The sequence below is a fragment of the Podarcis liolepis genome, assembly GCF_965112155.1.
Source record: "Podarcis liolepis genome assembly, chromosome: 5".
Taxonomy (NCBI): domain Eukaryota; kingdom Metazoa; phylum Chordata; class Lepidosauria; order Squamata; family Lacertidae; genus Podarcis; species Podarcis liolepis.
In genome coordinates, this window is record NC_139556.1 from 1,491,598 (window position 1) to 1,516,343 (window position 24,746).

General features: G+C 42.5%; 1 protein-coding gene across 7 annotated transcripts in view; it reads left to right on the top strand.

Moving 5' to 3' along the window:
• The window catches only part of LOC310706950 (potassium voltage-gated channel subfamily KQT member 1-like), a 333,457-nt gene that overhangs the window by 20,351 nt on the left and 288,360 nt on the right, over nt 1-24,746 (top strand). For all 7 annotated transcript variants that reach the window (XM_083503367.1, XM_083503371.1, XM_083503370.1 and 4 more), the window contains 5 exons: nt 10,677-10,767; nt 18,303-18,429; nt 19,749-19,827; nt 23,078-23,174; nt 24,426-24,566. In XM_083503367.1, coding sequence (XP_083359493.1) covers nt 10,677-10,767; nt 18,303-18,429; nt 19,749-19,827; nt 23,078-23,174; nt 24,426-24,566 — 535 coding nt within the window. The remainder of the gene's footprint in view (nt 1-10,676; nt 10,768-18,302; nt 18,430-19,748; nt 19,828-23,077; nt 23,175-24,425; nt 24,567-24,746) is intronic.

Consider the following 24,746-nt stretch of genomic DNA (forward strand, 5'->3'; position numbering starts at 1 on the left):
CCCTTGAGATATTTGAAGATGGCTATCCTATCTCCTCTCAGTCTCCTAGAATCATAGAATCATAGAATCATAGAGTTGGAAGAGACCACAAGGGCCATCGAGTCCAACCCCCTGCCAAGCAGGAAACACCATCAGAGCACTCCTGACATATGGTTGTCAAGCCTCTGCTTAAAGACCTCCAAAGCAGGAGACTCCACCACACTCCTTGGCAGCAAATTCCACTGTCGAACAGCTCTTACTGTCAGGAAGTTCTTCCTAATGTTTAGGTGGAATCTTCTTTCTTGTAGTTTGGATCCATTGCTCTGTGTCCGCTTCTCTGGAGCAGCAGAAAACAACCTTTCTCCCTCCTCTATGTGACATCCTTTTATATATTTGAACATGGCTATCATATCACCCCTTAACCTCCTCTTCTCCAGGCTCCTCTCTTCCAGGCTAAATATACCCAGCTCATTCAACCGTTCCTCATAAGGCTGGGTGATATATCCATACTGTGCCTCTTAACGGTATGAATTCCATACCAGGATAAAAGTTTCATATTCCCTGCCCCCCGTAATATATGGAGAATGCAGTGCTCAGCTGGCCTTGCTGACCCAGCAGGCAGGAAGCAGCATTTGATTGCAAGGCAGAAGCGCCTAGTGCCTCTCAGCTTCGTGTTGCAAGAGTCAAGAGCAGCAGTAAAAGCTGCTTCTGCCTGCACAACCTGCAAGGCACAAGCCCTGTTTTGCTCTGGCTTTTGTTCTGCAGGTTTACGGCACACACCTTGTTAGGCAAAGGAGAGACCCAGCTTCCCTTCATAGCGACAGAGATTCTGATCTGCAAATGAAGTTTCTCTGCCCCCAGATCCACAGGGCTTTAAGGCACACACCTTGCCTCTTGCTAGGCAGCCCTGTGGATCTTGACGAAGAAAAAGAATCTTTGTTTGCTTATTGGAATCTTCATTCCTCAGCAGTGCTGTGGAACTGAGATTCCAATCAGCAAACGAACTTTTCTCTTTGTGATAAGATCAATGTGACTTGGCTCCTGCTTCTGTTCAGGCGAAGAGGCAACAATTTACTTTTGCAGTAAAAGGATTTATGCATTTGGAAAGTAAGGTGCAGACGATGCTGATGACTGGGCTGCTGTCAGTTCAAATTTTAATTGCTGGTATTCAGTGGCGGAGGAAGAGGGGTGCGGGGGTACAGGTTGCCCCGGGTGTCATCACTGCGGGGGTGGGGTGACAAAATGACAAAAATAAGAGTTTTTAAAAATAAAAAATTGGGCTCACAAAACTTTTTAGTTCAGTCAACAAACGCAAGGAAACGCAGCTGGCACTTGGCGCCACAGCATGGGGGCCAGCAGGTACTGCAGCGTGCCCAAACCACGCGTCACTCCTGGGAGTGACGTGGTGGCTTGGGCGCCTGCAGGCTCCGCGCTGCCTGAAACAGCAGCATGGCCCGGGGCTTGCGTCTGCCCACCGCCTCTTCCTCTGCCGCCCGACAGCTGAGGCGGAGGCGGCAGAGAGGCTCCATGCAGCGCCCCCGGCTGCAGGACGTGCGCGCCACACCGGGCACCCCAGGGGCTGGCTGCGCCACTGCTGGTATTGTGATGCATTTTAAGTATTGTTTTTAACCAATTTGTTTTTATTATTCTATGACTGTTGTTTTTAAATGTTGTAAGCCACCTTGAATTCCAACTTGGCAGGATATATATATATATCTTTGTGTGTGTGTGTTTTCCAAATTATTACAGATCAGACCAAATTACTTCATCTTTTCTCTCAATGTTGGTCCATTCTCACAGCTGACCATTATTCTTTCCTTACATACAGCACCTCTGTTATTTCTCATAAATACTGTATTGCTCCAAATATAAGTCACACTTCCTTTCCAAATTCTGACCGTGAAAAGTTAAAGTGCGGCTTAAATTCGCAACCTTACAAAAATTGGCTTTTATGCCCAACCATTTCAGTTTTAATGAGTAGAGTACTATTACTTTCATTGATCTTTGGAGGTCTTTAAGCAGAGGCTTGACAACCATATGTCAGAAGTGCTCTGATGGTGTTTCCTGCTTGGCAGGGGGTTGGACTCGATGGCCCTTGTGGTCTCTTCCAACTCTATGATTCTATGATTCTATGATCTGGACAATAGACTTCTGTTGCGACCGTCTAGAATAGCATTAGCTTTTTTTGCTGCTGCATCACACTGTAGACTCATGTCCAGCCAAAATATATTGCCAAAATATATTTTACACTAAGCTGGACATAATTTCATTAGGCATTATTAACTTATTCTTTACTTCTAATCAGACTCATGGGATGCTAAATATGATGGAGTTTTTTTCAAGTACAGGTGCACACAAACAATATTTGCTTATGTTGCATATTAACCACTGTTATGGATTTGTTTGTTTGTTTTTAATGGATACATTATTTGAGTCTCACAGTTTCTCAGGTGTTTTTTTTAAAGTATTCTTTATTGTTTTAATTCTAAAATTGTCAAAAACACCCAAGGATAAAATTTCCCTTCATGCTCATTTGAAAGACCTTTATACATTCTAATAGTTTCTCATGAGCTGTGTACCAACAATACATAATTTTATAAAACTTCTTTTTAAATAATAACAGTGTAAATTTTAACCCTTTAGTCCAAATATACTCCAACTGTTCCATCTGTATATTAGAACCAAGCATCTGATCAGTGTGTCGGGGGCCGAGTCAGGATGGCCATCCATCAACAGATAGAGTTGGGTGTCATCAGCATACTGATGGCAGCCCAGCCCCAAACTCCGGACAAGCTGGGCGAGGGGGCGCATAAAGATGTTAAAAAGCATCGGGGAGAGTATCGCACCCTGGGGCACTCCACACACCAAGGAGTGGCGGGATGACAGCCCCCCCCAAGGGCCACCCTCTGTCCCCGACCAGAGAGAAACGAGCACAGCCATATAAAAGGATGTCACATAGAGGAGGGAGAAAGGTTGTTTTCTCCTGCTCCAGAGAAGCGGACACGGAGCAATGGATCCAAACTACAAGAAAGAAGATTCCACCTAAACATTAGGAAGAACTTCCTGACAGTAAGAGCTGTTCAACAGTGGAATTTGCTGTCAAGGAGTGTGGTGGAGTCTCCTACTTTGGAGGTCTTTAAGCAGAGGCTTGACAACCATATGTCAGGAGTGCTCTGATGGTGTTTCCTGCTTGGCAGGGCGTTGGACTCGATGGCCCTTGTGGTCTCTTCCAACTCTATGATTCTATGATTCTATGAATTTTTGCCCATTTAATCATACATTCTTAAACTTGCTCTTCTGTTTCATATTTTAACAAACATGTTATCATCTGTGCACAGTTGAAATTAAAAGACCATACTTCCTTCTCTATACAAAAAATATTTTTATCGAATTCAAACCTCTCTGCTAATTGCATATAAGAAAACCAATGAATATTATAACTTTTCACCATTAGTTCTTCCCTTGTTTTGATTTTATGGTCTCCTTGATGCATTTGGAATGTTGTCCATTTCTCTTTGCCTGTCACCTCTTTTCTGCAGAAGGCTTCTTGTGATGAAATCCATAAAGGTGTCTTTTGGTACAACCTAAGTTTATATTTATTCTTAATATGGCACATATCCTTTTAATTTCTGTCCATGTCTTAACATAATTATTTTGAAATAACATACAATTCATATTTGTCAGAGTAATACCCAAATACTTTACTTTTTCCAATTTGAAATCCAGTTTTCTCCATCAATACCTTTGGATCCTCTGTTGTCATGTTCTTTATTAACATCAACATTTTCTGATGATTAATCTTAAAACCATAAGAGTCTCCATTTCCTCTAGTTTCCCAAAACTATCATCAGATCATCAGCAAAGGCCCATAACGCAACAGTTTTCATTTCCCACGTCTTCATTCAGAAGACATACAGCCTGGTGAAAAGAACATTTTTGCCTGGCGCCTAAAGGTGTATAATGAAGGCACCAGACAAACTTCCCTGGGGAAAGCATTCCACAGACGGGGAGCCACTGCAGAGAAGGCCCCGTTCTTGTATTGCCCCCTCTGGACCTCTCGAGGAGGAGGCACACGAAGGAGGGCCTCGGAAGATGATCTCAGGGTCCAGGTCGGCTCATATGGAGAGAGGCAGTCCTTGAGGTATTGCGGTACCTACGCTCTTTACCACTGAATTGGAGCAAAAGTCAGTTGGGTTTTCTGCAGATTGATGTTTGCTCCAGTTCAGTGGTAATGAGGTTTCCCCAGGGGAAAGCAGTGGGACAAGTGCAAGTGTGGCTGAGCCCTTAGTCCAAGCATAAAGTGTTTCCAACTGAATGCAATATTTCTTTGTGCCCACATAATTGTAATAAAAACGATGCATGAAAAGAAATCAGCAGCCAAACTTTGCTTCCCTGTCCCCTCCACTGCCTTCAGCTATGCATGTGATGCAGAGGGAGGGTTATTCTTCTAGGCCCTGTCAATATATTGTCCAAAACTGGTTTGAAGTCCATATTGTGATCCTGGTTGCATTATTTTTGAGCTAGAAAGATATCATTGTGAATCATGGTGGGTGGGTGGGTGGGTGCGCTATGCAAAAATCACAATGTGGGGAAAACCAAGGTACATTGCAATGTTTAGCTGGTGATATATCATGATTTTTAAAGCCAGATATCGCCCTGCTCTAGAACCTGGGTTCAACTTTGCTGGGCGGTTTTTAATCAAGGGGGCTGGGAGATGAGAGAAGATTGCAAAAACGAAGAGAAAACAACAAGTAGATGATTTAATATTAGGATAAACTATTTATTTTGACATAACAGAGACTCCTGTTAACACGTTTGCTCTTCTTTGTCCTCCCCACCCCTTCATTTTAGATTTTGTAAATAAAATAAGACTGTTAGTGAGCCTTTATGGAAGCTTCCTGAGTTAAAAGGACAAGACCTCCTTTCAAGGTCTATACTTATAGTGTATAATCATGTCTAAAGCTTAAACAGATTTCATTTCTGTAGATTTAAATATGTGCATAGTCATGGCTAAGCCTATTTGGAGCTAGGACTTAGTTGTTTCACTAAAAAAGCATTTGAAATATGAAATACTAGTGGTGAGAGCAAACAGATTGACCTTCCTTTTTGGCATTTAAACTGAAGCATTTCTGAACGATATTCCTGGGAGACTTAGATTTGACAGCTGAAAGATTTTTGCATGCCTGACTTAAATGTAACTCCAAATATTATTGATCTTAAAAGGTGAAACTTGAAATTCATCCAGGAAAATAAAAGTATTTAAGACTATGAAGCATAATCTTCTTCTCCCACTGTGGCTTGAACTTAAAACATTTAATGTGTTTATAGGAAGTGGCGACTGCAAGCTTGTTCATATATAAAACAGTGTCATTTAAATTAACAGTGGTGCAGCAAGTAGTCTGAGCTGGGATGGTTTTCAAGGCTTTTGGGGAATAGAGCCATGGAAACAGATTTATGGACTATTAATTACTGAAATAATTATGTCTCCTCATAGTGAATTCAGGTAGTTTAGTGCCTATCAATTTGGAAGTGAAATCGGGTCATCCCCAAAGTATGGCTGGTGCTTCTACATATTCCTATGATGATTTAGAAGCACACAAGTTTGTGGATGAAAACAAAATGAAAATTAAAAATAACTGCTTGACAGGAATATGTCAGCTTGCAGAATATTCATGGCAATTGAGTCTACAGTGTAAGAAAAACACTGGGGCCTAATTTGAATAGTAGCATGTCTGTCCTCTGGTGGGCAAGGATTTTGCGCTGTGCTGTGGAATCAGCCCCTCCCCTTGGGGGTCCAGTTCAGTTCAGTCTGAGAGGCCAACTGTCCTTTTTGCCTCATGAGGTGCTTTTAGTTTCTCTCAGACAGCATGTAATTGTGTTACAGTTTTCTTTATTAAAGCTTTGTTTGACATACACATGAGCTGCTTACTTTGCCGAAAGAAAAGAAACTCTGCTGAAGAAGGGTGGGGGAGTGAGGGGATATTCCCACTCCGATGGGAGGACTAGTTTCATTCATTGCCCCCACCCTCCAGTGTTAAGTTGTGGGTGAACATATCAGACAACACAGCGGTTCTTCAAACAGCTTTTGTTTATTCACAGGCCAGAACAGAACTGAACTGAAGGGTTCAGCCAGCCTGCTTATATAGAGCTCCACTAGAACGCAACAGTAACCATTTTCTGTAACTATCCAATCACTGAACGTCACTTTCGATCCCTTATTTGTATATGTGGACCTGAGTGAAAACTATCTACACTATCCCCCTGCTGGCCCAGGGTGAGAACTTCAGTACATAACATCCACAACATAGAGAGGGGGGCGGTGGAAGAATCTTTAAGAAGGCTCAATGAATATGTTAATCATCACCATTATCATATTTCCTAATTTCAGTTCAGCCACACACAAGAAGGAGGTATTGCCTTGGGGTAATCCTAAGGTTTTCAGAATTTTAGAGAAGTTTATTTAGAGAGATAAAAGGGGACAGGAACCCAGAGCAGCCTGAGGAGACCTGAAGCTCCAGGGAGACGGAAGACTGCTGTGTGTCAGAGAGTGTAGAAGTGTAAGGCTGGAGGGGAGACAAAATGGCATGTGGCATCCTGAAGGGGAGCGCGCCACACGCTAACGTTTTGTTTCAGGTTGCTGGGAACAATTTGAGAAACAGGATGCTTGTGTGTCCATTGCAAAAGGGGGGGGGTCCTGTTTCACCTCCTGAGGTGAAATGGGAAGGCGCCTGCCCCGCCTGCTGCCGAAGCCTTGCTGGAGAACTTTCTGGAAGCTGCTGCTGCTGCTCCTCCTCTCCCCTCTGGCTCCTCTCTCCCCCCGAGGAGAGCCACCCTGCCGGGGGATTGTGCTGCCCCGGATTGGGCCTCAGTCCCCCTCATGGGGACACCAGCCCTGATGGCAAACAGGAGGAAAATGGAGGGCAGAGGAAGAAAAGGACCCTTATACTTGGGTGTTGTCAGGAAAAACCTCTGGCTCTTGTGGTTGGGGTTTAATCTGAGCTGAGGTGCCAACAGAATTTTCTGGCGTATACTGCATGTAGATTGGACCTTCCATCCACCCACAATTTGTTTTTAGTCCACTTTTAATTTTTAATTTATAAAACTAGATATATACCAAATATGGGGGGATAGCACATCCAAATCGGATCATTTATCATGAAAACACAATAAATACAGCTATCTAAAGTAATCCAAATTAACAAAGCAGCATTGCCACTTAACAAAGGCCAGCGAAAACAATTACACGACTAACAAACAACTAAACTTAATTATATTTTGTAACATAGCTCTGTAAAAAAGCCTTTAGGAAAAGGAAGTTTGAAAAACATGAGTTTTTAAAACCTGTTTAAAAATTCATAGTGTACAGGACGTGCACCTCTCCAATGGGAAAAAGTTCCATAATATTCTGTTCATGTCCATTTTAAAACTAAAGTGAGTCTTCTCTAACATGTAACATGACAATCTGTGCCAAAACTGGAAAGCAGAAAAGTGTGCAGGGCAGACAACTCAAGAAAGACACAGTGTGCATTGAATCATCATGGGATTAAGCATGTAAAAGAAAACATTTCATTTTAGAAATAGTTCTTAAGCTATGGGAGCTGCGTTTTTTATTATTATTTTATTTAAGAAAGGCTGAGTAAAAGTTCAGAGAGATTGTCCCAAACAGCCCTCTCGTTCCCTCCACCATCTGGAACGCAAGCAGAGAAATGCTATTATCCTTATAACCTACTTGTAAACTTACACAAGACACGTTTTGTTTAGTACAATCTTATCCCGCCAATTTCCGAAGGAATCCAGGGCAGTGTCAATCCCACCATTGTCCTCGTCACAACAACCGTCAGAGGTGAGTTAGGCTTATTTTGGAAACCAAATGGGCACCCAAAAGATAGAAGGCCAGGGCCAGTCTAAAATATGTTGCTGGCTAAAATGAAGCCCAACTGAGACCAACAGATCCTTGTTTCAAAAAGTCTTGCTGCCCCATTCATACAGCAATTCCTGCCTCCATCTCCTGCCCCCCCTTCCCGTGCCTCCTTACGTGGGGCACTTCACCCTACAGGATGGCAGGGCTAACATGGTGTAGTTTCAGCCTCAGAGAACTACAGTTCCCAGCACCCTTAATAAACTACGGTTAAGAAGATTCTCTGGAGGAAGCCATCTGCTTTAAATGCATGTTGAATGTGCTTTAAAAGTATGGTGTGGATCTGCTGGAAAGAGTAAGAAGTTTTTTAAAAAATAAATAAATATATAAATTCTATCGAGTGTCAGAATAAACACAAAAATAAATAGAATTAAACCAGAACTGAAATACATCAGCTATCTCCGCTGCCCCAGCCGGTATCCCTCTTCCCACACTTTCCCCAGAGAGCTTAATGTCATAGGAAGAAATGTTTTAAGCACAGTTGAGGTTTGAACTTGGGGACTTACAGTTCGAATCCCCGTGGTGGGGTGCGCTCCCGTCGTTCGGTCCCAGCGCCTGCCAACCTAGCAGTTCGAAAGCACCCCGGGTGCAAGTAGATAAATAGGGACCGCTTACTGGCAGGAAGGTAAACGGCGTTTCCGTGTGCTGCGCTGGCTCGCCCGATGCAGCTTGTCACGCTGGCCACGTGACCCGGAAGTGTCTGCGGACAGCGCTGGCTCCTGGCCTCTAGAGTGAGATGAGCGCACAACCCTAGAGTCTGGCAAGACTGGCCCGTACAGGCAGGGGTACCTTTACCTTTACCTCTAACATTTATTTAGAATATAGAATACATTTTAACACTACAATTCTATGATTCTATGTGCATTGTACATGATATCTGAAATATGACAAACTGTTCTAAACTTTATTCCTGTTGAATTTATACCGGTTTAAAAACTCGAAGGAAAGCAAGAAATCAAAGTTTTTGCTGTGCCTTGAAGAAGATCCTTATAGCTTTGAGGTGCATTGTAAAGGAGTATCAGTTCATTCTTGGTCAGTCTGGCTCTTTTGCCATGTGAAAATCATGGACCTGAGCTTGGTGTGGCCTAGAATTTACTCAAATCTGGTGTGTGTGTGTGTGAGAGGGGGGGGGGAGCGCAAACCAGCTGTGATCCTCAGATTAAAACCAACTGACCTTTTTTTCTTGTCCTTAATTTATAATTGGACAGCTGGTTATACTAATGACAGATTGTCTTTGTGCTGCTGATAGTCTATTTGAAGCTGTTGTTATAAAATATATTTGCCTATGCAAAGTCTCACGTTAAAGCAGTTAATGCTATCTGCTTAAAATTTCTGTCCATAGGAGTTGTACAGTGAGATCCAGAACACTTTTCTCAAAATACATGTACTATCTCTCTTTCTCTCAAATTGTTGGGAAAACATGATTCCTGTCTCCCTCCCCAAATGATTTTTTACAGTTGTTGTGTTGTGAGCCAAAAATGGCTTATCTTCTGAGTTTACACCAATAAAACCACAGTTGCATTTTGGACTGTTCCCAAATTGCCACCGTAGTTGTGGGCTAGTGCTCATAACTATCCACCCTCAAGGTGAAGAAAGAAAGGCCTTTCCAAGTAGAGATAGGGAACCTGTAGCTCTCCAGATGTTCCACTACAACCCTCATTGCCCCAGCCATTGGCCATGCTTCCTCGGGCTGATGGGAGCTGGAATCCAACATCATCAGCAGGGCCACAGGTTTCCCATTCTTGTACTGACGTGTAGTGGAAGTGTTCTGAACACACTCACGGCATTTTGAGGCCTAAACTACAGGTTACATTAAACACACAGTTTGTGGTGTGATTCCTTTACTTTTCAGATCTTTAAATATCAGTTGTAAGTTACCTGGCCTCATTGGGCCCGCAGTGTGGGTGCTGAGCATGATGGGAATTCTTTATCTCTACACCATGATTCCTACAAACACTGCTGTACTGTGCTGTGAAAAAAAGGACTAAAGGGCAGGTAAAAAACATCATAGCAGATAAATACAATATCTATGTTGGGGTGGAAGCTTATCTCCCAATGAAAATAGAAGACTTTTCATTAGTTTTAGGTAAAGGTGTTGTCAATGTGTGTGTATTATATATACACTTTCTTAATTACAGTTCTGATCAGACCTGCCTGCAGCTCTTATTTAAAGTTGAATAATAGTAATTCCACAATACCAAACTATGAATTTAGTGCAATATGTATTTTAGCTATTTGTGTTCAAGGCACTATAGAAGTACAAGCTACTTCCACCTCACTTAGAATGCGGGTTTGCTTTTTACTCAGTTAGCAACTTAAAATAAACCATCCCACCTGGAGAGGTTTAGCAGTATCAGAATATGACCATGAACTAATGGCTAAAACATGCTATTAGCATCTTTTTAAATCAAGACCAAGTCTGAGGCAGTATAAGCTTTCTTGATTTCTCACTAATTTTTTTCCCAAATGTACCACTTACTAATGCAAACACAACATTTTGTGTTGAATGGAATTCAAACTGCAAGCTTAAAAGGTGGTCATGTGTTAATGGGATAATCATATATTTGTTTCTATGCTTCCTTATCCTTGGTAGCAGACATATTTTATAGTTAAGAGTTTCTGCCAAAGTCGACACCATTTTAATCATGGTAAGAATATCCTCAAAGCTCAACACTGGGATATAGGAAAAGTGTACGTAACAATATTTGAAGTATGGGTTTGAAGTAAACTGTGGCTTTTTTGTCACTGAATGCAGATTCCTTTTTTTTTCTTCCAACAGATTTCTATTGGTGCTGGTTTGTTTAATCTTTAGTGTTCTGTCCACTATTGAATACTATGCAGAATTTGCCACTGGGACTCTTTTTTGGATGGTAAGTGATTTAACTTAAAATATTCTGTGAAATATCTGTATGTATACCTGTTAGAAACTTGTTATGAAAAGCTGAACAATCCAAAATTATCAATCCCTATTTTACTTACTTACTTACTTACTTACTTACTTACTACTTACTTACTAAGAGCACAGCCCTAACCATGTGCACACAAAAGGAAGTTCTATTGAATTAAATGAGTCTTACTCCCAGGCAAGAAGAGTAAGAACTGCAGCCTTAATTATATTTATATCCTATATCTTCTGTTTTAGAACACATCTTGTAAGAAATGGTCATAACACAATCCTGCACATGTTTACTCAGAAGGAAGTACCACAGTTTTCATTGTAGGTGTGTACAGGCAACTCCCCATTTATATGGGACTTACATTCTGAGGCACCGTGTGCATTGGTCAAGTTGCATATATTTGAAACACCATCAAAAAGTCTGCAAACACCCTCTAAACCTCTGTAAACCCTTGGAAAACCAGCATCACTTACCAGGCAGGCAGGCAGGATGGTAATGGCAGCTCTCAGTCTTCCTCGTCGCTGGAGGACGATGTGGAAAAACAAGGGGGGTAGACCTGTCCCTCAAAGTCCTTGGCTACAATTCAGATGCAGTTGCTGCTGCTGGTGGTGGTGTCCTGTGGAGGAACACGGTGATGGGCAACTTGTGCTTTTGCCTCTTCAGCTGGTCAAACATCTCCCTGTATGGCCACACACTGTCCACAATCGCACACTGGATCTTTAGGCTGTGTTCCATGCAGGACTCATACTAGGAGATGATGCCCTTCATGTGCATGACCGTGCTGAAGAGTTCTGAAAAGCAGACCAATGCCCAGTCCAGGTGGGTTGCTCATCCTGCTCACCATCATAATCCTCTTCCCTGCTTTCTGAACTGGAACGTGATGTCACCAGCTCCGCCAGCTCTGCCAGACTCAAGGCCTGTTGCCCCTCAGTCAGTTTCCTTACTCGTGGCAATGTCTGAAAATCCTTTGAAATCATGAATGCACTCCTTCCACAGATTGCACTGGCGTACTTTGTTTCAGGCTTGATGGCATCTACTGCCTGCTTGACATAGGTGATGCAGACCACAGTGTTGAAGGACTTCCAGAATGCCACATGGTTGAAATCCGGACCAGCATCCATGTGCTGGTCCCGGGGGGGGGGGGGTGTTACCGTGCGGCATGGTCTAAATCCGGTCCTAGGTCGAGGGTAAGGAGGCTGTCGGTCAGGGGCGAAGCGAGGTACAAAGCGAGGAGTCGGGCATGATCAGGAACTCAAGAGAGCAGGTCAGGGTGCCAGCAGGAACAGGTTACCAACAATGTTGCTCCTGCAACCTGCGACTGGGCTGACTGGTCTTTATCTCCTCTGAGGCATAGGGCAGCCCCAGTCCACAGGTGACTCGCCTGGAGGTGAGCACTCCTCCTGAGAGAACTTAGTTCCCTCCGCCTCTCTGCCCTGAGTCTCTGCAGCTCAGGAGAGGCTGGAGGGTTACTGGACCCAGAGGCAACCTCACCTTCCCCTGATAGGGCTGGGAGAGGAGCACCTGCAGGCAATGGGTCCTCCGGAGCCAGAGCGGATTCAGCTGGTGTCTGCTCCTGAGGATCCGGCACAGGTGAGGGCCCTTCAGATTCAAGCCCCTGCCCCGGCTCAGCCGGCCCTGGAGGCGGGGACTCCTGTGCAGGCTGGGACTCCTCAGGTTCAGCCTCTGAATCAGATTCCCAGGCCATCCCACCAGCTCTGGAAGATAGCCCTTCTCTTGCAGCAGCCTCTTCAGCTGCTCAAGTACACTTCAGCAGCCCCCAAGTTCATGGATGCAACTTCGCCAGTGGTGTGGATGTTCTTCAAGTTGAACCATCCCTTCAAGTAGTTCAGCCAACTGGAGCTGGCGTGGAACTCCTTCTCTAGCTGCTCCCTCTCTGCACATACAGCTTGAGAGCCTTCTTGCACAAGGTGTTGCCATCAACGGGGACACACTGGTGGTTCATGTCCTCCAGCCACAGGTTCAGTGCCTTCTCCACCTTCACCAGAACCTTGTCCCACATGTTGCTGTTACTGCCACTGCTGCCTGGATCTCCTCCTGTATCTTGATGGCATGGATGCTGTACTCATTCCTGCCATACTTGCGTGCCACAGCACACATGGTGATGCCTTCTTGCACTGCCAGTTTCTCTTCCAGCATGGATACCACTTACTGCTTTAATGGGTTTGTCAGCACCCAAGGAAAATGACAGTGCCGTTGTCAGAGCTGAGGGCTTCTCTCTCTTCACCACAAACACCACAGGAGCCTCTCTAGTTTTTTAGTCTTTATTTACAGTATTTACAACGGGTCATTAGCACATCTCTGCTGAGGCCTGCCTTTGGCCCAGTGATGAAGTCTCCTGCCTTGCCTTTCAGCCCTCCTCTTTTCCATGCAGCGTAAACCTCTCCCTTGCTCTCTGCTTATTCCAATCCTTCTCTCTCCCCTCCCCCCGCACACCTCGTCCACTTCTTCCGCTCCCAGGCTCCCCCTCCCTCTGGGGGCCTTGAAACCCCTGGTTCGTCCCTGACAGCCTTCTCCAAAAAAATCCTGACCAAATAAAAATCCCCCAAGCTCAAAAAATTATCAGAAAAAATACCAAAAACTACAAAAATCTTCAAAAAACCTCCAGCAACCCTCAAATACCTTTACCAGGCATTCCTCCTCCCAAAACTGCCAAATTCCAACATAATAACTCCCTGAAAACCTCCTTCCTCAAACTCCAGCTCTCCACAGGCCTCAAGGGTTGTTGCAAGGGATCTTGGAATTTTACTTGTAAAGACCCGTGGGATTGTTAGGCACTGTTTTTGCACCTTTCTTGCCTGTATATTTACACCCAATTACCTGCTGGAAGTAAGCCATATTGAAATCAGAGAGACTTACTCCTGCATAGACATGTATAATTCTGCACTTTAAGGCTGCAGTCCTTTTAGGATTAAGACACTTTGAACTCAATAATTTCTGGATAAACAACAGTAGGATGTGGTTTCATGGTTTATTCATGGAACATAGCTGGCTTTTGACTTGTATGTTTCTAATAGAGCAGGAATGGCCAGCTGTTGGTCCATGTGTCAGAACCAACCCTTTTAATCAAGGTATAGTAAGTGATATGATCATAGAATTGTAGAGTTGGAAGGGACCCATAGGGTCATCTAGTCCAACCCTCTACAATACAGGAATTAAACTAAACCACATCTAACTGATCTTTCTCTCAGTTTCAGGAAAAGGAAACATGATTACAAATGCTAAGTGCATATGTATTACAGTTCTTTTTTATATATTTATATAAATATAATAAATGTACTACATATATGTACTGGATGTATGTACTTTGCTAAATTTGGGCACTTTAATTGGGTGGGTGAGGCCCCCTGGACCAGTGTCAGCAAAAGAGATAATAATAATAATAATAATAATTTATTATTTGTACCCCGCCCATCTGGCTGGGTTTCCCAGCTACAAGAGAGTAGCTTCTCAGAATACAGAAAACTATTAGTTCCTTTAATGGTATTTAAACTGAATTAAAAGAGACTAATGCAGCATTTTCAAAAACCAGGGGCAGCCTGAGGCCACATCTCAGACACAGTACAGGTGTGTCACTTCGTTCAATTGGCAATATCCTGTCTGGCCATGAAAGTTTAAGGGAAAGTTGACCCTTTCAGATAACTAAATTCTGTGGGTTTCAGCTTGAAGATATCACAAGCTTCTGTTTCTTGAAGCATTTCTTTACTGGCATCACCAAATGTTCTAAAGCCTGAGCTTGTCATGTCTTCTGACACTGAACACTTAGCAGATAAATGAATATTTAAGGGAGGCATACATTGCCATATGCCCATCTTTTCCTCTTGCTTTTGCTGTAGTAGTCATAATGGCAGCCATTTCTAGGAGATGGGCCACATGATAGAGCATATGTTTTGCTTCCAAACACCCCCGATTGATCCCTGGTATTTCCAAGTGGGGCTGGGAGAGTCTGGTCTGACCTAGGACAGCTGCTGCCACCAGTCAATGTAAACAATACCAGTCTAGCAGGGCCAGTGATCCAAGGAGTATAAAGCAGCTTATACCAGCTTATATGCCAGTTGTGCCAAGGAAACTTTTGCTTTCAGTAAAATATCTGCACAGGAGCTGCAAGTTAGTGCAACTACTTGTCTGCTTGTAATACAGACTGTTCATTGGTTTAATTCATACTGAAATGGGAATGCCTGTGTGTATTGGTGAAAGGGTTTAACATTGGAAAAATCCACTGCTGTATTCTAAGGGACTCTGAGCTTTAACTGAGTTCATAATTAACTATTGTTGTTTTCTGCTAGCTAACGTGTGAGTGTTTATCCTTAGAATTTATGAAAAGAAATTAATTGAAAATTTGCTATATGGGAAGGGTGGTGTCTGGAGTTCTTTGTTCCCAGAATCTGTGAAAGTAAGGGTGTAAATGAAGCTCTTCAGGAGCACACAGCCTCTAGGCTGGAATACAGGATGTGGGGAGAAACAGACCTTTTGTAAGATGCGGAGCCTGTGCCGTGGGCGGCCATATGCCTTATGGAATTGTTTAAATGTATCATATGATGTTTATTTTCTGTTTTGAAGAAAGTTCTGCAAGTAAAATTTTGAACAATCTAACCTCTCTCTCTCTCTGCGATCACTCATGACCAAGTTAGATTGTCTTCCATGAACGCAGTCTTAGTGGTGTGTCCTTAAAGTGGAGGCCAATTCTGAATCCACACCTCCTCCACAGTGGGGACATTGGTTTCTGGGCAGGAGTTGATCACGATGAGGATTTGCCAAATGTGCCTTCCTCTTAGCTGGTTTCTCCCTTTTGTCCTGAATTCACATTTCTTCTAAATCCATGACGCCTTTAGTAGAGGCTATTTTCCAATTGGAGCGCTCACAGGCCAATGTTTCCCAATTATTGGTGTTTATACTACATTTTTAAAGATTTGCCTTGGCAGCATCTTTAAACCTCTTTTGTTGTCCACCAGTATTTCACTTTCCATTCCCTACTCTGGGAATAGAGTAGTTGCTTTGTTGTCCAGGCATCTGCTTGCTTGGATAGCCATTTCCTCTTCTGCAGCTGGCAACTGATTTCCCCCCGTCCTACGAAACTGTGTTGGGGAAGAACTGGTTTGACCAGTTGATATAAGTAGGAATAGAGAAGGATACCTTATACTGAATCAGATGACTGGTACATCTAGCAATTGTTTACACTCATTGGCAAAGGCTGGCAAGGGCTTCACATCCAGTCTATCCCAGCCCCATCTAGACATGCTAGGGACTGAATGCCGGACCTTCTATTGTCTGGAGCTGTTGAGAGGGAATGTGAAGTGTATAGACTGGGAACTGGGCTGAGCAAAAATAGATGTTGGATACTTGTTTTAGCTTAGGATCCGGTTTTATGCTTTCTTTCTTTATGAATTGGTGGCAGTGGGCTTCTATGAGGTCAAAAGACAAGACAGAAATCTAGTAATTTAAACAATACAATTGCTGGATAGAAGTCTAAATATCGCTTGTCAAAAAATAGGCATATTTATATTAAGTCTCAGCTTCCAAAACATTCCCCTCTGGTACAGGAGTTTCCAGGTTCAGTTCTTGACATATGCAGTTAAAGGAACTTGGGTAGCAGCTCTAGCAAATATCTCTCTGCCTGACCACCCCTTCCCCCCAGTCAGAGTGGACTAGACAGGTGGATGCTCTGAATTGTCACACAGCAGCTCCCCATGCCTTGTTGCACATCTCAGTGGAGCCACCATGCTCCACCAGGAGGCTTCACAACATTGTAATATATATACAGTATTTAATGGAACTGTTAACTGGTCACAGTATCACCAACTAAACAGAATTTTCGAGGAAGATAGAAGAACTGGATTCGATAATAAAATATCAGTTCTAGATAGGGAATTGCTTTCAAATGAGGAAAAAAATCTATGCAGAATGTATAAGTTATTGTTAAACTGGCACCTAAAAGACGAAATGGTTAAGGACGTGATGGTAAAATGGGCCCAAGACTTCGGATATACTGTAGAATTAGACAGGCAGGGGGTTGGACTCGATGGCCCTTGTGGTCTCTTCCAACTCTATGATTCTATGATTCTAGAGAAATGGGAAAATCTTTGGACAAAGGACGTTAAGTTTATAGCCTGCTACCTGATTAAAGAAAACTTTTAAAAGATGATGTATAGGTGGTATCAAAATTGGCAAAAATGAATTAAAAAAATTAGCAGTAAGTGTTGGAGGTGTAACCATAAGGATGGGAATCTATTCCACATGTGGTGGACATGTCCCAGAATTAAAGTATTCTGGAACATGATTTACGAAGAATTTTTAAAAAATGCCACGGTACACTTTGCTAAAAAAAACACTAGTTATTTTTATTAGGTATCTTCGCAACAGACACCCCAAAGGACAACAAAAGAGTCTTTTTATATGCAATAACGGCGATCAGGATTGTGATTGCAAAATATTGGAAAAGCAACACAATTCCAACAAAGGAAGAATGGTTATTAAAATTAAGTGAATATATTGAATTGGCGAAACTAACAGAATTCAGAATTCAGAAATCAACCAAGCAAAAAGATCAGGAGAGAATGGGATGTCTTTAACAATTATATGAAGAAAGTTGGTTCCCAAAATTATGACTGGCTTAGCCTAGATTAAAAACTCCAGAGGTAAACAAATTATCTCTCCAGAAAGTTTAGAATAATTACAGACAACCAAGGATATGAGATTATAGGAACCATATAGTGGTCGAAGGAAGTCAAATCTTTTTTCTTTTCTTTTCTTCTCATTTTTTCTTAGATATACTCTTTTTCTTATCTTTTTCTATTTTTATTTTTGTTTTTGCGCATTTTTGCATTTTTTTTCTATACTTGGCAAATGTTAGTTAAGGTAATGTGTATTTTTTTCTTTATTTATACAACTGTATTTTTTTGAATGTATGTAATATGTATATAGCAAATATTTTTTTCTAAAAAATAAAATATAATAATAATGATGATGATGATGATGATGGAGGAACTGTTATACGCCAGCCTGACTTTTTGAAAAGATCTAAGACTTGCTGGAAATCTATGTAAATAATGTTACATCGTGGTACACTATGTCCTTATGTTACGGTGTTCTACAAATGAAGATCACAAAGAGGAGTAGCAAATTGAACGAAAGCCATTTCCTGCTGTGCAACTTATCTTAGGGGTAAACTTTAATATTAACTATTCCACTTATTAATACAAAAAGAAAAAATTATATACAAAACACAATCCTTACCACCCTCCCCCCAAAATAAATAAATAATTTTGAGTAAATAAATAAACCCACCATGCTGCTTTTATCCTTGTGCCCTTGAAAGAAAAGAAAGTCTGAAAAGGAAACTTCAATTCCTCTTGTTAGTTGTATTTACCACATTTCTATGCTGCCTTTTAAAACTAATGTTTTAATGTTTTCAAAAATATTAATGTATGATAAAATTTATTATTAATAATAAATTTCAAACAATAAGCCTTAAATACTGTTTTTAATTTCAGGAAATTGTCTTGGTGGTATTTTTTGGTGCTGAATACGTGGTGAGGCTCTGGTCTGCCGGTTGCAGAAGCAAATATGTTGGTATTAAGGGAAGAATACGATTTGCTAGGAAGCCTATATCAATAATAGGTGAGATCGTCTGTTTTAAATATAAAATCATACCGGGACATCAATCCCATGGCCTTTTTGAGCAGAAAGGATATACTGGCTTTGCGTATAGCTGAGTTGACTGATGCTTCAAGATGGATATTTTTATTGGCCCACCTTTTATTGGGAGATGAGCTGTTATAAGATTATGAGCCACTACATTCCTGGTTGGTGTTTGCCTTTGTTTATGTTCTAGGTGCACTTAGCAAAATCCGAGTTCTCTCATATTCCACCCCAACTCCTTTAATATGGGGATTAACATCCTGACCCACCTTCAATCCACCTTCAGTCCTCTTGTACTCTTTCTGAGATGCAATATATGGCAATGAAGGAGAGGCCACCATCTCCCGAGGGAGTCCATTCCACTGTCAAACAGCTCTTACCATCAGAAAGTTCTTCCTGATGTTGAGTCAGAATCTCCTTTCTTGTAGCTTGAAGCCATTGGTTCAGGTCCTACCCTCCAAAGCAGGAGAAAACAAGCCTCCCTCCCTGGCTACTAGGAACAGAGTTCTGGGTAGCTGATGTCCACTGGTAGGGTTAATTTGACCCTCAAAATTTTACTGTTCAAAAGGTGGTATAATGGCTAAGGTTGGTGGTTCGAATCCACGCGACATGGTGAGCTCCCATTGCTCTGCCTGCCATCCTAGCAGTTTGAAAGCACACCAGTGCAAGTAGATAAATAGGTACCACTGTGGTGGGAAGGTAAATGGCATTTCTGTGCACTCTGGCTTCCATCATGGTGTTCCATTGCGCCAGTAGCGGTTTAGTCCTGCTGTCCACATGACCCGGAAAGCTGTCTGTGGACAAATGCTGGCTCCCTTGGCCTGAAAGCAAGATGAGCGTCACACCCCATAGTTGCCATTGACTGGATTTAGCTGTCCAGGGTCCTTTACCCTTTACCTATAATGGCTAAGTGTATCTTCTCCAAACCACCTGCAATTTCTTGTCTGCCCTGTAGACGGTTTGGAGACGTTACACGTCATAAACTTTGATATGACAAAGCCTTTTGTAAATAAAAAAGAAATAAACCTTTTCCATATGGTTTATGTAGTTATTTATTTTATCCCAGTGTCATCTTAGATTAAACAGGGTTCTGAAGTGCTAAAAAGAAAAAAGCAAGACCTGTAAGCAGAGGTGATTGTGGGAGGAATAAAAAAAAAGCCTTCATGTTACATGTGAAAGAAGCCTTCTATAGATTTTGGTTGTTTTTAGTACTGAAAGGCTGTAACATTCTGCCCCCCCCCTTTCCTTTGATGGCATTAAAATGCATTAACAGTTTCATTTTCCTTTTTTGTCAACAGATCTTATTGTTGTTATAGCTTCAATTATTGTTCTGAGTGTAGGATCAAATGGACAGGTGTTTGCCACATCTGCAATAAGGTATGCCAAGATATGTCAAGTTTAGATTTATTGTCTCTTTCAATAAAAAGCTTGAGCTGACTTACATTGTGCAAAGGCATTTGTTGGCATCTATATCTAGCTACATATATCTATATCTATATATCTATATCTATATATCTATATCTATATCTATATCTATATCTATATCTATATCTATATCTATATCTATATCTATATCTATATCTAATTATTATTATTATTTTCACCATCCCTTCCTCTTCTCCTCCACCTTTCCTCTTACTTTTCTCAACTCACCCTTGCATGCCGATCACCCTCCTTTCCATACCTTCTACTCTCTCCTATTCTGCAGAGCCCCTTCCACACACCTGCCATGTGGATATCTTTACCTTATTTTCAAGATGAAAAGAATTGTATGAACGAGCCTATTAATTGGTCTCTTTCGTTAGAGATGGTTAAGATCAGTTGGTGCACACTGTCCGTATATGGACAGTGAATAAAATACAGTGGTACCTCGGGTTAAGAACTTAATTCGTCCTGGAGGTCCGTTCTTAACCTGAAACTGTTCTTAACCTGAAGCACCACTTTAGCTAATGGGGCCTCCCGCTGCGCCGCCGTGCGATTTCTGTTCTCATCCTGAAGCAAAGTTCTTAACCCGAGGTACTATTTCTGGGTTAGCGGAGTCTGTAACCTGAAGCGTCTGTAACCCGAGGTACTACTGTATCTTCTAAATTACTACATTGAATCTGAAACTTCATATTGAAGACAACATGTCATACCCAGAGTGAAATACATGATTGTGGGAAGCTACTATGGAATATGTGAAGCGAGCACAAAAAAAATGAGAGGCACAAATACAAGATTTGCAGATGACACCAAACTGTGAGTGGTGGCTAACACCCCAGAGGACAGGATCACACTTCAAAACAACCTTGACAGATTAGAGAACTGGGCAAAAACAAACAAGATGAATTTTAACAGGGAGAAATGTAAAGTATTGCACTTGGACAAAAAAAATGAGAGGCACAAAAACAAGATGGGGGACACCTGGCTTGAGAGCAGTACATGTGAAAAGGATCTAGGAGTCTTGGTTGACCACAAACTTGACATGAGCCAACAGTGTGACGTGGCAGCTAAAAAAGCCAATGCAATTCTGGGCTGCATCAATAGGAGTATAGCAACTAGATCAAGGGAAGTAATAGTGCCGCTGTATTCTGCTCTGGTCAGACCTCACCTGGAGTACTGTGTCCAGTTCTGGGCACCACAGTTCAAGAAGGACACTGACAAACTGGAACGTGTCCAGAAGAGGGCAACCAAAATGGTCCAAGGCCTGGAAACGATGCCTTATGAGGAACGGCTAAGGGAGCTGGGCATGTTTAGCCTGGAGAAGAGGAGGTTAAGGGGTGATATGATAGCCATGTTCAAATATATAAAAGGATGTCACATAGAGGAGGGAGAAAGGTTGTTTTCTGCTGCTCCAGAGAAGCGGACATGGAGCAATGGATCCAAACTACAAGAAAGAAGATTCCACCTAAACATTAGGAAGAACTTCCTGACAGTAAGAGCTGTTTGACAGTGGAATTTGCTGCCCAGGTGTGTGGTGGAGTCTCCTACTTTGGAGGTCTTTAAGCAGAGGCTTGACAACCATATGTCAGGAGTGCTCTGATGGTGTTTCCTGCTTGGCAGGGGGTTGGACTCGATGGCCCTTGTGGACTATTCCAACTCTATGATTCTATGATTCTATTCTATGATTCTAACAGAGCATTTCCCAGCTCACTTCTCGCTGTACTCAAACCTTGTTTGAAACTGCCAATATCAATCTACTCATACCTCTGCTGTTATTTAAAACCACAACTTTTCCTGTTTGCTTTATTCAAATCTCTGCTTTTGTTTAAAACTGCCATTTTAAAGTGTGCCTTCTCTTGGCTTTCCTCTCCCACACTCACTTCATGCAAACACAGGATTGTGCTGATGCACCACAGATCCTCCAATGAGGGCTGCCTTGCAGTTATAAATACATGGAAGAAATAAATTAAATCAAATATCAGGGAATAAAACTTCTATAACTTTTTACTACATTTTCTAACAAGGATCACGTCCTGGGAGTCCTCAGGCTCCATATTGCCTACATCTATCAGTGAGAGTAGATACATTCAGGCACAACATTGCATACAAAAAATGCATTTATCTGCATATCACATATATGTTGCTGTTTGGGAGCACATAGGCTACAGATTGACACAGGACAGCTGCTTGTGAAAAAGGAAACCAGGAAGGCCTTGCTCTGAAAGGAGAATTGGGAAAGAGACAAAAAGCAAAAGGCACCTCCCTTCCTCTGAGCTCCCTGGGAGCTGTGGTGGAAGCCAGAGGGTGAGATAATGGCCACTTATCCAGTCCTGGGGTGGGTGGTGGTTGCAGCCCATAGAAATGGGTCCTGACCCCCAGGAACAATGCTGGCCTGGGCGGCTTGTAGTTGGAAACCCCCCGTGCTGGCTGTGTAGGAGGGCGGGAGTTCCTGCCAGGCCCAATTCTGAATTCTGGCCATTCAGACCAGTCCATGGTGGCAAGGGTTGGAATCAGACCGGAGTGGAGCAAGCTTTTCCCCACTCCGTTCCCTTCACAGCTATGTGCAAAATCAATGAGCAATGTAACACTAAAAATTTCGTAGATCTGCCCCAGGAAGCAGATAAAATTTACTTCTTCTGTCCCACAAAGCTACTACAGTCATACCTCGGGTTAAAGACACTTCGGGTTAAATCTTTTCGGGCTGCATCCCGCGGTGACCCGGAAGTAACGGAACAGGTTACTTCCGGGTTTTGCCGCATGCGCAGACGCTCAGAATGACGCTCAGTCATGCACAGACGTGGCAAATCGCGACCCATGCAGACACAGGTTGCGTTCTGCTCATGATGCGAACGGGGCACTGGAACGGATCCCATTCGCATCCAGAGGTGACACTGTAGTTGGTTTTGTCTGACTCAGGACTTTTTTTCATCCGGAACTCACCAGAACTCTTTGGTGCACTATGTGTTGCGTGACAGAGGCTGTGGGCAAAAAAGATAAGCTATTTAAGGGGTGAGCTCCCCTAAGAAAAGCTCAACAACTTCTTTGACTGGTCTAACTGATAAATTATTTATTTGACTGAGTACTGTTAGTACTAATGAGTTTTCAAATTTCATTGTAGTATTCAGAAGAAAATATACTCACATTTCCACAGATAGGCCTTCTGTGTCTAATGGGCTCTCACTGCATTCTGCCATTTTTTCCACAGGGGAATCCGTTTTTTGCAGATACTTCGCATGCTTCATGTAGACCGACAGGGTGGCACTTGGAGGCTCTTGGGATCTGTTGTATTCATACATCGTCAGGTATTGAGTATGGGAAGGTTACTGAATATGTTTAACAGGCTCTTTTTACACCTGTAAAACTCTTATTCTAACATCAGGTATGGTGAAAATGAACTCACCTGGAAATGTAGGGTTTGGGGCAATCTATAAGTGTGTTCTTTTTTTTAATCCCTGGCCTCAGCAGTACAGAGGCAAGGTGAGGCAAGGCTTCCCTAGTGCCTGAGATAGCTCTTTGGTCTGGATACTGTACAACAGCAGAGCAGCTGCCATTCTCAGACCGAGCCTTGAACAGGACATGCAGCTCTATCTCAGAGCCTTCCATGAGAGAGGCCCTTCCTGCTTTAGCAGTCATTAACTCCAACAGAGACTTGGGTTCCATTAGGGCTCCTGAACTGGCAGCTCTGGAACTGGAGGAAGGCAACACAGCACCCTCCTGATGCGATGGGCTCCTCTTGCGTGAGTGTGAATAACCTCCACAAACACATTTAAAAGGCTGTAGAATATTAATCAGCCTTATTATTATTATTTTTAAAAAAATACAAATTAACATGCAACACTTAAGAACAATTTAAAACAACCCCACCCCAAATAAACAACACCCACCCAAGTTAAAACCCCATCCCAATTAAAACCATAATTTTAGCATAAAGGGGCTGGCCCACAACCTCGTTTCACCCCCAAAGTGCTTCCCCCAAAGGAACGACCCCCTTTGGTGTCGTCTGCTTTGGGGGAAGCCCCGCCCCTCGGGTAGGCTGGCTTTATAGAGCCGCCCCAGCAACTGGTGCCCTTCTAGCTAGGGCAGCAGGTGTTTCCAATGCTGCCTGCCCGCCCAGGGCTTTGGTACCTGTTAGTCCTATAGGGATCCATGTTGGACCCTCAGCTGTGTTGACAAACAGGGTAACAGTACATTCAGCTGCTAACTTGAATCACTTTTGAGTGCTTCACTGGCTAGACTCTAAGCATACTCTTGGATGTGGCCCAGGCTCTGGGTAGCCAGCTCACAGTGGGGTTTGTTTTTGCTTTTTAAATTAAGATTTATTCTAGTCTATGTTTACCAGAAACGCATACTCTTCAAAAATTTGTTTGAATATGTATAAAAGCTAGCATATCAACTCAAAGGTGAGACATGACTGCCACAGGTCATAAAGCAGACCAGCATCACTGGATATGTTTTATTAAAAATATGAAATGGTTATGAGTAATTTTTTAAACCAAAATCAGCATTTGTACAAAGAGAGCTTCCAATCAGTAATCAAGTTTTGTTCCTGTTAGGAACTAATAACTACGCTGTATATTGGATTCTTGGGATTGATCTTCTCGTCGTACTTCGTCTATCTCGCTGAGAAGGATGCAGTGGATGAGGAGGGACAAACAGGGTTTTCCAGTTATGCTGATGCTCTCTGGTGGGGTGTGGTAAGTGCCTCTCTTGCGTCATATCCAGTGCTGCAAGATCACCCTTTCAGTGAAATATTAGAATCAGGAATTTGATTGAAATTAGTGTTAAGAGTAAATAGTACAAAAAGACTCTGTCTTGTAGGTTGTAGAAGAGAAGCAAGGCCAAAGTTACTTTGCGAAGTACTTAAATCTGAACAT